This window comes from Podarcis vaucheri (genome assembly GCF_965113315.1).
Source record: "Podarcis vaucheri genome assembly, chromosome: 17".
NCBI lineage: Eukaryota > Metazoa > Chordata > Lepidosauria > Squamata > Lacertidae > Podarcis > Podarcis vaucheri.
The window spans coordinates 27,425,880-27,439,082 of NC_138755.1; the positions used below are offsets into that span (position 1 = coordinate 27,425,880).

At 43.2% G+C, this 13,203-nt stretch overlaps 1 protein-coding gene and 1 long non-coding RNA gene across 10 annotated transcripts in view; both read left to right on the plus strand.

The window, feature by feature from the left end:
- LOC309522205 overlaps positions 1-13,203 on the plus strand; it is a 218,734-nt gene that overhangs the window by 62,466 nt on the left and 143,065 nt on the right. The gene's annotated exons all lie outside the window — the stretch shown is intronic.
- Positions 1-13,203, plus strand: part of KIAA1958 — a 71,271-nt gene that overhangs the window by 5,514 nt on the left and 52,554 nt on the right. For 8 of the 9 annotated variants that reach the window (XM_082204788.1, XM_082204784.1, XM_082204786.1 and 5 more), the window contains one exon: positions 10,665-11,829. In XM_082204788.1, the coding sequence (XP_082060914.1) occupies positions 10,689-11,829 (1,141 nt within the window). In that variant the 5' untranslated portion in view covers positions 10,665-10,688. Of the gene's footprint in view, positions 1-5,592; positions 7,317-10,664; positions 11,830-13,203 lie in introns of those variants that run through there. The other variant, XM_082204783.1, reaches the window with a different exon arrangement.

Here is a 13,203-nt window from a genome sequence, read left to right on the forward strand (position 1 = left end):
TTAGCATTAACTCTGGAATTTTGTACTCAGTTCTGATGAAACTAAGCCTCCTAGGACTCTTTGCTCTAGGCAGCTTAGTTTGGTAAGAATCAAGTATACACTTCCAGAGTTAATGCTAAATGCCTTACTTCTGGTATATGAGCCACCATAGCTGCCAAAGGGCTGTATAAATTTGTGTCCTGGGCTTTTTAGACATGTCTATCCATGTGCTGGGATGCAGGTGGCACTGTGGTCTAAACGACTGAACCTAGGGCTTGCCGATCAGAAGGTCGGCAGTTCGAATCCCCATGACGGGGTGAGCTCCTGTTGCTCGGTCCCAGCTCCTGCCAACCTAGCAGTTCAAAAGCACACAAAAATGCAAGTAGATGAATAGGTACCACTCTGGCGGGAAGGTAAACGGCGTTTCCATGCGCTGCTCTGGTTTCGCAAGAAGCAGCTTAGTCATGCTGGCCATATGACCCGGCCAGCGGGAAGCGGACAAACACTGGCTCCCTCAGCCTGTAAATCGAGGTGAGTGCTGCAGCCTCAGAGTCATTCATGACTGGACTTCATTGTCAGGGGTCCCTTTACCTTTACACCTCTATCAGATCTGCAGTGATGTTGTACAAGAATGCCTGTACAACCTGAATAAAGTTCTCTGCCCTAAAGCAATGTGCATTTGGCTAAAGAGAAAGGCAGACTAAAGAGATGCAAAAGACCTCTTGACTACAGTGATTCCATTACTTTTGTTTAAAGATCAACATAAAATGACTTAGATAAGAGAAGATGCATGAACTTGCAGCAGCCTTCCATCTCCTATGAATGCGAAAAGGGCAAAATCGCCTCCTTCCCTACACAGTCATCATGCAGTGTTAGCCTTTCTAGAGACTTGTGCCAAAGGTGTAAGAAAAAATTGCAATAACCAAAATAATTTTATTATTTGTACCCTTCCCATCTGACTGGGTTGCCCCAGCTTCCAGTATATACAGAAACATAATAAAACATAAAGATAAAGACATTAAAAACAAAAAAACCAAAAAATTATTTCATGCATCCTTGGCACAATACCACTGTACTCAGCACTCTGTCTTACAATACCTATGTAATAGTGGTCCAAAGTTAACCGACAAACTTTTCATAAAATGACCTTGGAGCAACAGCTATTTAATTATAATTGCATTGACCTTTGTTCCAAAATGTTGATTTTTTTGTGGGTAAAAGAAAAAAGGAAATCAGCCATATTGAATGAATTATTCTGTAAGGCAGAAATTATCATGTATCTGTGCTCAAGTATGTTTCCTTGGTAACTAATATACTACACAGATTCCATAATGAGTTGCTCAGTCTGCTAGCAACTGTGTATATTGCCTTGCTCAGTAATTGTGTCTTGAAGTGAGTACAAGGTCTTGTTTATATGACTATTCAAACACATGCTATCAAAGATAAATTACACTGAAAAATGGAAATCTTCCACCTACGGGACTATATTTCTGGTATATACAGAGTGATATATTGTATAAAAGTTCCTGTGTAAATAATGCAAAATATTTATTCTGCTTGAGAGATCTTGTATCTAAAGGTATAAGCTCATACATAATATGTACTGCTCATGCACCCTAAGCCTGCAGTACAATAAGCTCATAATTCATTGGATTCAGTTTCTATGTGCAATCTGATCCTATGTGCTTTTCCTGAGAAGTTAACCCCAGTGAGTTCAGTGGTGGATAACTCAATGAAAATGTCAACTCATTGTGTGGCAGTGGGTGGGTGAAGAAGCAAATTCCATGCGAGGGATTATTAGGAAAGGGATTGCAAATAAAACTGTTGCTGCCTTAATGCCTTTACATAAATCTATGGTGCAACGACATTTGGAATATTGTGTACCTGTTCCTGTTGCTTCATCTCAAAAAGGTTATTAAATTGTACAGCTTGAGAAGGTGAATTGAAATGATACAAGGCTTTAACCCCCTTGCGTACAGGGAAAGGTTTATCCTTTTTTTGACTTTATAGTTGGACTGTGTGTGAGAGAGAGAGGGGAGATAATAAAATGATACAAGTGTAGAGAAAGTACATAGAGAAAAGCTATCCAGCTCTTCCCTGACATAGCCCAAGATGCATGATAGGGGCAGCAGAATAAGATGGAACGCTGAAAGACATAGGAAGCAGCTAACCTGTTGCAGTGGCAGCGAGTTGTTAGCTTCCACAGTTGACCATGTTCCTGGAGCCATGGGAGAATAGCTCCACGAGAATTAGTCTTCTCAGAAGCAAAGATCTACTCATGTCCTAGGCAGGTGTGGTTGGAAATCACAATATGAAAGGAAGAGGAGGGATGAGGCCAAGGGAGGAGTTTGATTGCTTAGGGAGGCTACCAGGACCTAGCTGCCTGAAGAAGCCAATGCTTGTTGCCTGGCTTCCCAGAAGAGCTGACCTCGGACTCTCCTAGTGAGAGATCGCGTCTGCTCTCTCTCTCTCTCTCTCTCTCTCTCTTTTTAAAGTAATATTTATTAAAGTTTTACAAACATTAAAAAAAATTTCAAAGTTTAAACTCGAAAAATAAAGACAGAGAATAACCCTAATATAATAAAGAAAAAAAATACAAAAAAGCAAAACACATGAAAGATACAAAATAGAAAACAGTTAACATGAAAAGAAAGAAAAGAAAAGAAATCAATAATTTCATATCTTATACTTCATTTACTAGTTTCCTGACCTCCTCACACCTCCCTTTTTGTATTCCAGTTCAGATATTTAGTTCAGCAAATCCTTACCCTCTATCATTTATCCTTACTCAGCATCTTAACCTATAATAAATATATATTTCCCACCATTATCAATCCATATTTACATATTCTTGTTAATCTTTTTACCAACACCGCTTGTTTTCAGTCCAACATCCCTTTAACATTCATTAATTTTACAGTATTTCTGTAGACAGTCTTTAATTTTTTTTCCATTCTTCCACCGCCTCTTCTCCCTGATCTTGGATTCTGCCAGTCATTTCTGCCAATTCCATGTACTCTATCACCTTCATCTGCCATTCTTCCAGGGTGGGTAGGTCTTGTGTCTTCCAATACTTTGCGATGAGTATTCTTGCTGCTGTTGTGGCATACATAAAGAAAGTTCTATCCTTCTTTGTGCGTCTGCTCTCTTTTGTTGACCTCTGCCTGAGCGAGCCAACTGGTACTGCTTTTAAAAGTGCGTCTAAAGACGCCAGTATCTCACAAGCTGAGATCCATTTTTTTCTGTGCGATTAGTGTTTGAAGGGAAAAAAAATGATCCTACCATCACCATTGCCATGGTATGGTGAAGCAGTCATGCATCATCTTGCCTCCTCCTGGTACAGGTTAGAGTTTTCTACCATCTACTTGAGCATCTTAGTAGATCAAGGACTTACCCAGAAGCAGAGGAATGCAAGAAAAGTGCCTAGGACAGATTAGATCCACAGTAAGAGAGTTTCTCATTCCACAGGTCAGTCAGGCTATTGAAAGAGCAGCTGTTGTCATAACCAGGAAGCTGCTTCCACATCATGTTCTGGCAACCAATTGAATCTTTATGTCTCAGGAGACAGCGTTCATCCAAATTAGCCATCCATCCTTACAAAGATTTGGGAGCCTTTACTAGGTAATAATCAGTTCATCAGCGATCTTTGTCAGAATTCCTAACTTGTCCTTGATTTACAATGCCACACATACAGTCACAGATGAACTAGCTGCATTTTGCACTGGATACTTGGCAAAGTGGTAGTATCTTTGTAGGGTGATATGATGCTATATCCTGCTCGTCCTTATCTGTGATGGTTATGGGTTGGATATTGACTGGAACTGGTTTGGCCAGATGTGGTCTTCCTTATCATCCAGCCAGGTTTCAGAAATGCATGCCAAATCAGTAGCTTTATCCTGAATGAAATTGGATAACAGATGTCTTGTTTGGCAGGAGCCAATTATACCTCCTCTGTAAAGCGAAGGTGAAAAAATATTTGCTCACATGCTTGCAAGCAATTACATTGATTTGGAATGCCCTAGTATGGGTTCAGAACTGCCATAGATTTAGTACTTTTTTCACTCTGACATAGCATTTGGAATCCATGCAGTTCCAACAAAATATATGTAGTTATGTCATGTTTCCTCCCTGCTGCAAATTTGTTTGCAGTTCTCACCATGCCTCCGTTCCAGCTAGCGTCTTGCTAAATAAACTATTCTGAAGCATTGCATTGCATTCTAATACGCCAATCTGCAGAAAATTAAGGTTGGCCACCTTCTGGGTGCAATCAAAGAGAACTCTCTGGCATAGGATAATGTACGAAGTGGAATTTTATTTTTATATTTCCCTTTGGCATGAAAAATACTCCATTATGCCAAGCTTGTGTTTTCTGAACCAGCTATGCATGACAGCAGTAGAGCTTCGCTCTAATACAGAAACAGAAACATTTGTATGGGAGGTTGTTATTCAACAGGGTCTTAATTTACAAGAAACATGTTACACTTTAATTGAGCCCTTTTCAGCAAGCTGCACCTGCTTTTACAGACACATCTTGTGTGCATATGTACAATTTCTGAAGGACGGTTAAAATCTGTTCGCTTTAATCAGAAGCCAAGGCCAAACAGAAGTGCTAGTACTGTATTATAAAGATGGTATTATTACAGTGGTACCTCGGGTTACATACGCTTCAGGTTACAGACTCTGCTAACCCAGAAATAGTACTTTGGGTTAAGAACTTTGCTTCAGGATGAGAACAGAAATCGTGCTCCGGGGGCGCGGCGGCAGTGGGAGGCCCCATTAGCTAAAGTGGTGCTTTACGTTAAGAACAGTTTCAGGTTAAGAATGGACCTCCGGAACGAATTAAGTACTTAACCCGCGGTACCACTGTATATCTGCTGGGTGCCCATATTTTATTAAGTAGATTGGTTGCTTAATAAGCCTAGGGTGATTGGTTCTTCCCCGAAAGGGATCTAATGGCAGGAAGGTACTTTCGCTGTCTCTGAAAAGTGATGCCTTTCAGCTAATATGAGGGGCAGACGAATGACAACATTGACTCTTGAACAGGCAGACTAAAATAAACACCTCTGTTTATGTTGAGGTGGGCAGTGGACTTGTATCTACCAGCTGTGTGACTTGTGACTGCTAGCTTCTCCATGTGGCGTATTTGGGGCCAAATAGGAACCCTTCCCCTTGGTGGAAATGCGCTAAGTGTGTACATCAGAATGTGCAGAGGGCTCCTTCTCATGCTTGGCAAACATATGGCCAGCAGAGGAGGGGCCTGGCCAGTGTGTACATCATAGAACAGGGGCCAGCAAACTTTTTCAGCAGGGGGCCGGGCCACTGTCCCTCAGACCTTGTGGGGGGGGGCTGGACTATATTTTGGAGGGGGGGGAGAACAAATTCTTATGCCCCATAAATAACCCAGTGATGTATTTTAAATAAAAGCACACATTCTACTCATGTAAAAACACTCTGATTCCCGGACCATCCGCAGGCTGGATTTAGAAGGCGATTGGGCCAGATCTGGCCCCTGGGCCTTAGTTTGCCTGCTCAGGGAATAGAGCCAATGTGCAGGTGTAAAAGCAAATCAATATTTTGTTTCTATACCAATTGCTCAGTGTAGGTGTTCCCCTAAAAACTATGAGTGGGAAAATGCATAAGTGCAATTAGGGAGTAGGGAGAAATTCAATTTTGCCTTCATTTTAACGAGAAGCCACCTACTTCTTGAAGCAATACATGAATCAAAATAAGGTTATCCTTTGGAATTCACTAAACCCTTTTGGACTTCACTGCTTAGACAAGTAACCAGTATTGTACTGGCTAGTAGACCCCATAAAGGTAAACTATTGGGTTTAAAAAACCCACATACCGGTATCTCAAATTCTGTTGCCACCTGTTCTCTCAGCTACTAACATAATCGTTCCGTTTATGTTGTTTCGGCTGAATGTAGCTTTTGGACAGACAGAAAGTATATTTTAACAGTGATATTGTCATGCTGCAAAACTGAAATGTCGCAAGTAAAAGTGAGATGAAAGCATACTAAATTTATGACCCAGTTTGCACATCGTTTTAAACCATAGTTAATGCTTTACTGTGAATGCTCCCACTTTATTCCTTCACCTATTGTGAGCAGGAGTGACAAACTGTGGTCCCTGGGTTGGATCCGAACCTGGCATCATTGCACATTTAAGTGAACCATAGCATGCTTGGAAACCCAAGAACAATCTTTGGCTTCACTTTGTGGTTTGTTTTGAGTGAAACAAACCACCATTTTTTTGTACTTTTACAAACCATAGGCTTAATTCAAGCATGCTGGTATCTTCTTGTTTCTCAGTGGCCCCTTTTTGGCTACAGTTCTACCGGTATTCACCAGCTGAATTTGCTCTTAGTGGAAGTTCAAGCTTACGTAGAGTAACGCTAACCTGGGCAGTATGACAGCAGTTCTCAGTATGCTGGCAAGTTGTAAGGAAGAGTTTGAATAGGAAAGTTTGCTGGAAGACTTGAGTTCTTTCTTCCCTTTGGTACATAGGATATTGGGACTAGGTCATTATTTGGTCTGATCCAGAAGGGGTTTTCTTATAGTATACAGTCGTACCTCGGAAGTTGAATACCTTGCGAGTTGAACGTTTTGGCTCCAGAACACCGCAAACCCAGAAGTGTGTGTTCTGGTTTGCAAACGTTCTTTGGAACCCGAACATCCGATGCAGCTTCCGATTGGCTGCAGGAGCTTCCTGCAGCCAATTGGAAACTACGCCTTGGTTTCTAAATGTTTTGGAAGTCTAAGAGACTTCCGGGACAGATTCCATTCAACTTCCAAGGTACGACTGTATCTGGTATAATGTAGAATATAAGACATTGTATTATCAAGTCAAGTTACACTTTCATACTGAATTAACTCAACGCAACACTCAAGTTTCAGTTACAGATGCTGGGTTTGGCATTGCTTTAGCATGTGACTTTATTCAAATGTTGTTCTGCTTTGTCCTTAATTGCCTGCTCAAGCTGTGAAAGTGCATAGTAAATTCTTAAAACTAATTCACCAATATAATTTTCTCCACATTCATAATTGTAATGTATAGAGTTTCATACAGCATCAGAGCAGCGGAAATCAAGTTATAATATATATTTAGTATAGAAACAGTTTCTTTTTGTCTTCGGACAGGGTTTTCAGGAGGTTGGCAAAGGAAAAACAACCGTATCGTTTCCACGTCATTCATTCATTACAATTATTTACTGGAAAGTATTTGAGGGTGGGTGGAATAGTACACTCTGTTGCTTTTACATCTTCCAGACATTTAGCAGAGGAAACTGAAGAGGCAGCACCTGATAAACATGCACCACATATAATAGCATTACTGGTAAGGACGTTTAATTCACTCTCCAGTTATGAGTTTGGTCAGACGAGTTGCATTCAGTTTGCAACACAGTAATGAGTGTTGTGCAGTCTCAAGTAATCAGTCACAGAACAAAATGGATTTTTTTTCATTAGGTGTGTATTATTTTTTGTATATGATGTAAATGTTCATCAGACATCTGAGGCCACTATCAACTGAATACAGTGGTGCCTCGCAAGACGAAATTAATCTGTTCCGCGAGTATCTTCATCTAGCGGTTTTTTCGTCTTGCGAAGCAACCCTATTAGCGGCTTAGCGGATTAGCGCTATTAGCGGTTTAGCGGCTAAGCTGCTAAAAGGCTATTAAAGGCTTAGCGGCTTAGAAAAAAGGGGGGAGCGAAAAAAAATCTCAAAACTCGCAAGACATTTTCGTCTTGCGAAGCAAGCCCATAGGGAAATTCGTCTTGCGAAGCGCATTGAAAAACGGAAAACCCTTTCGTCTAGCGGGTTTTCTGTCTTGCGAGGCATTCGTCTTGCGGGGCACCACTGTACTGTGTATTTTGGTTGCAGAAGCAGAAGAGGTGTTATTTTACCTTTCTGCACAAAGGCAGGCTCAAAACTTTTCCTGTTGTTTTAGTGCAATCATGAACCCTTAATGGGTTCTTTGAGGTGCAATGTAACTTTGATCCGTTTATTAAAAAAATTAAAACCAGCCTTTCTACTAGGGATTGAAAGGGTAGTAGTGTTTGGTGATGCATGTGCAGTGCTACCTTAAACTGGTATATTCAGATGCAAAGTCCTACTGGATTCAATGGTTCTGACTCCCTTGAAGTGTGCACAGGATTTCAGCCTTCATCTCCACCCCACACACTATCCCAAAACAGTTTGCAAAAGGTAATTGCTCACTGTATGTATTCTCAGGGCTTTTTTCAGTGTTCTTCAGATGGCAGAATGCACTTTACCAGTCAATCTGTTTGCAGTCTGTTCAGCACCTGTTGAGCAGGCAGTTGTAGCTGAAGTCTTGCCATGCTATACTTGGCAAAGCAACCTTTCCCCCAGAAGACTTGCCAATGGTAGCAGAATGGTAGTAGATGACTAGAAGGAATGCAGTGCTGTGCTATGGCTTAAGCAAATGGAAAATGAAATCCTTCATTAAAATTCTGTAAACTGGAAAGAACAAAATATATTAATAAAAATGGTTCACTGTTTATTAGATCACCTGCTGGTGATACTGCATTGCTACAGCAGTCTCTCCTGATTTAAAAACAAAAACAAGCAAAACACCAGTATTAAAATCCTCTTCTGTTAACGCCATTACACCGTTGAAGCAACTTATTGCCCCCCCCCCAATTAACCTGCAGTTATGGTTGTGTTGTATATAAATAGAGGCAGCATGAATTTTCAAACACTTGCTGCACTGTGTGAGGCAATAAAACTGAAACGGAACAGTAATTAATTCTCACAAGAGCAAAGAGCTTGATATAAAATGCAGCTGAGAAGCTTCAAAGGAAAATATTTTGGGACTGCAATGTTATTTTATTTGTACTAAGCACAATGTGAGTTGGCCCCAAAATGATGTTTTCTCAAAGTGTGTTCTCATTATGATAGATAAGGTGTGCAGAGGGTGTGTGTGTCTGTGTGTCTGTGTATTGCATCTGTCCATGGTGTCCCCGACAGTTAAAAGTGAGATCTTCATTGGATAGTCCTTCTACAAGTCACTCTCCATATAAGAGGTTGTCATTTTGAGTCCTCTGTTCCCTTCAGTCCTTCAAGGGTCACCTGCAGCCTCTACTGCAACATTATCCCCAGGCGCAACATTTATCCCAATAGGAATGAAAAACAGCAATTCACTTAAGTGGCAGAGATCTAGGGATGTTGTTCCAGGACTGTGCCTGTACATCCTCTGTGGAGCCAATCCAGACTCCACATCCCTGATCATCCCATCCTCCCACCTTCTCATGCATCAGGAGAAATGGCAGGGCAGGAACGCATGCATATCACCTTGAAGGAGCTTCAAGGTCACAAGTGAGGGTTGGGGAGCCCCCATTTCCATGGTGGCAGAAATGCAACTCTTCCTTAAGAAGTCCAGCAAGCCTCTTGAGGAGCCAAGGAACTCTCATGAGATTGCAATGTGTGCCTATGGCAGATGCAAGTAGGAGGCCAAGGGTGAAGACAGCTCAAAGCTTTCTTTGTTCCATGGCTAGGTGACAAAGTCAAACAGGATGGGGAGTAACCAGATGTTCCTGCCCACCATTTCTGAGGAGAACAGATAGAGAATCCAGGAGGGCCAAAGGAGGGTGCCAGGTCAAAGGCAGCATTTAAGCCTTCATGGTGACTACCACGGCTGGAGTGCTACTTGAGGACATCACTGTGTCGGGCACTAAACTGGCCCCTTTGATGACCGCAGTGTTAGGGCCCTGGGTTATTGGTCTCTGTCAGCAACCTCCTTACACCCATCAAGGAAACTGTGCAAGGGAAGCCCCCCATAGAATGCATTGCCATAACCAGTATCCAGTTTTACTTGTGGGATTGCCTTGTTCCACATGGAGCTTAGCATGAGAGGGGGTTAATCCTTAAAGCAAATTGGGATTCTGCCCGCCACCCAACATGCAAACTTCAAGCATTTCAATCTGAATTGAAAATTTTGCCAGATTCCAAAAAGTGAAAATCCAGACACCAAAGTTGTTGAACTTCAAAAGAAATTTGAAGTTTCTGAGCTATTTTAAAAGAACGTGGGTTGCCATGTGTCCGGGTTTCCCCAAACACTTGCGTGATTTTCGGAAATTCCACCTGGACGCTATCTTGGATATGTCTGGGGAAACCCAGCCATATGGGAGCCCTGCTATAGGGAGTGATAGAGGTTTCAAGTCCTCACCCCTCATGTTAGAGTTTTGATCCCTATCAGTTTCTGCACTTAAGGGAACAAACATGGAGCTAATATATTGCCTAATTTGTGATTTAAAATTGTTTCACTTTGATAGGGTCATGCCCATAGTTAGATGCATGTTAAGCTCATTTGATTACAGCATGAATTGCAGCCTGAGTCCAAACATGCTTACTCAGAAGCAAGCCACAATGATTTCAAGTAGATTTGCATAGGACTGCAGCCTTGAGCAAGACAACAACATATGGATTGGATCCTTAATATCTTTGCTACATCCAAATGCTTAACCAACTAAAACTAAGCCTCTGCAGAAATAAATGGTTATGCTGAGAAGTACCTTTTAAAACTTGTTGATTACTGCGTTTACTATTTTACATGGTTCTTTGTGCGAGGAAAACATAAATAACACACACACGCACGTAAAATGCGAAGTCAAATGCAGCCGCAAACTTTGGTTCCAGTGTAAAGTTTTCTTGTGTCTCCTCTAGGAACAGAGCTGTTGAGCCTGCACCATGGAGGACTGCCTTCACACTTCTTCCGAAAACCTTTCCAAGCTGGTCAGCTGGGCCCACAGCCACGGGACCATATGCACCCTCATTCCAAATCTGAAGCACCTTCTTTCAGAGGGCTCACATGGCAACCTGACAGCTATGTGGGGCTGCAGCGCAGGCCATGCCTATCACTGGCCCCTGACGGCAACCTGTAGAGCAGGCTCGCAGGAAAGAGTATGCTTCCAGGACAACAGGAGCTTCAACTCTGACAGCCCCAGCCTCATGGGCATGCCCTCGGACACACAAGCCAGCCCAGTGGAACGCTACTCTGCGAGGCCAGGGAAAGCAAAGTTGGACTGCAACAGAACCAGAGACTCCTGTGATTTCTCTTACTGCAGTGAGCCCTCAGAGTTGGACGAAACCGTGGAGGAATATGAAGATGAAGCTACTCTTTTTGACATGGTCTGTGAGTCCTCGGTGACAGATGAAGATAGCGACTTTGAACCTCGCCCTCAAAGATCTCAGACCAATTCCCGCAAAAGGCCAGCCCCAGGCGCCACCTCCTCGTTCCATCCAGGCTCCCATTCTCAGGTCGTCGACGAGAACAGCAGCAATGTGTCCGTCAAAAAAATCAAGCAAGAACTTCCCGAGGATTATTACATTGTGGCTAATGCCGAGATCACCGGCGGCATCGACGGCCCAGCATTGTCCTTGACACAGATGTCGAAACCCAAAGCTCACCCAGCAGCCTCCTACCCTGTGCCATCTAAATCCACCCCTCATTCGCCACTTTCACTCATTGCTGAATATGATTTGCAGAACATCTCTGCCTCCTCCCAGAAGCCTCCCAAAGTAACTCTGGCTTCTCCAAGTAAAGGGCCTGGTAGCAGCCTGGCTGCCAACCCTCAGGCAGCCCTGCAGATGCCTGCCAGCACTTCCAATGCTGGCAAGCCGTTAAGCATTCCTTTATCCGCCTTGCAACTCCCTGGGCAAGAGGAGCAGGCAGCCTCAGAAGATGCCCTCCAGCCTGTGCCAAATCAGGTTCCCAGCGATGTAGCATTGTCTCCTTCTGCTAGCACAGAGCCAGAAGTTAGCTCCAGTCAGCAGCACCCAAGCACAGCTCCCGCCATCACCACAGAGCCAATGGCACAGACAATACCAGGTATCAATACTTGGAATGCTTCTCATGATGTATTGGGGTTTTTTGGGGGGGTATTTTAAAATGGGGCCCTCTCAGTGATAGCTCTGACCTGGTGGAATGCTCTGTCCCATGAGACCAGGGCCCTGCAGGATTTAACTTCTTTCCAGAGGGCCTGTAAGACACATCTATTCCACCTGGCTTTCAACTTGAACTTAGCCTGATCTTTTATTCCCCTTCCTTCCCTCCCACTCCCCTTTTTATGAAGATTACCCACTCTGGGATCCCACAGCTAATTCTCCCCTGGTCTCCTCGCTGGCCCAAATAGGACTAATTTAGCCAGCTAGCCCTGGTGATCAATGTTTATTGGATGGATTTCCCCCCTAAATTGATTTTTGAATTCTGAATTTATTGTTATTCATGTTTTATACTGTATTTTATGCTATTTTTTGTTGCTGCATCAATTAAGTGTTTTAAATTTGTTGTTAGCTGCTCTGAGCCTGGTTTGCTGAACTGGGAAGTACGGGGTATAAATAAAAATTTATTATTATTATTATTATTATTTGAAGGTAAAAGCTTTAGTGCAAGTATGGATCATATTATAGGCAGTGCTTTTTCTCTGGGGGTACGCATCAGTACGCAATACCGCCACCTTTGGGTGGGGGGGGGAGGAGGAGGGAGGGCTCTTGGACCCTGCCAGAGCATTGCACCTCCTTCTCCAAGACTGGGAAGCATTTGCCCAGCTTAAGGAAGGAGGTGCTATGCTCTGACAGGACCCCAGAGCCCTGACGCCTCCTTCGCAAAGCCAGGCGGAGAAAGCCTCTTCACCTGGGCGGCAGCACCCCAGTAGGTGAGTGGGTGGGCAAGGGAGCATCAATTAGCCAACCCGCCCTTACCTCCCAGCCTTGGTGTCAGGCCACACCCCTCCCCCATTTGCTGGTTCCTCCCCCTGCTTGTTGGTGAGCGCTAGCACTCCCCCCCCCTTTTCCAGGAAAAAAGCACTGATTATAGGTCACATTAAAAAAAGAAGAAAATGTGTTAACATATCGGTAAAGAATCAGTATGATGGTTCCTGCAAAGGTAGTTCACAAAGGGGTTTGTTTACCATGCCATGGCACAGACTTCAATGCGTTATGACAGTCAAATACAGTTAAATGAAAGCAAGACCCAGTGTTTCAGTGGGGCTTGTTTCTGCAGAATGGCTGGGCCAAGCTGATGCATTGCAGCATCATAAATTGTCTCTTATGTGGAGGGGGACACATGCCTGGTTCTTAGAATGTGAGCCTTTTGGGAGGGAGGGATTTTTATCAGGCCCAGTTCCTGGGCAACCTCCGGCAGTGATGGGCAGAAATTTGCAACATGATGGTGTTCTGTTCCTGAACAGAAGAGACTGCCTTG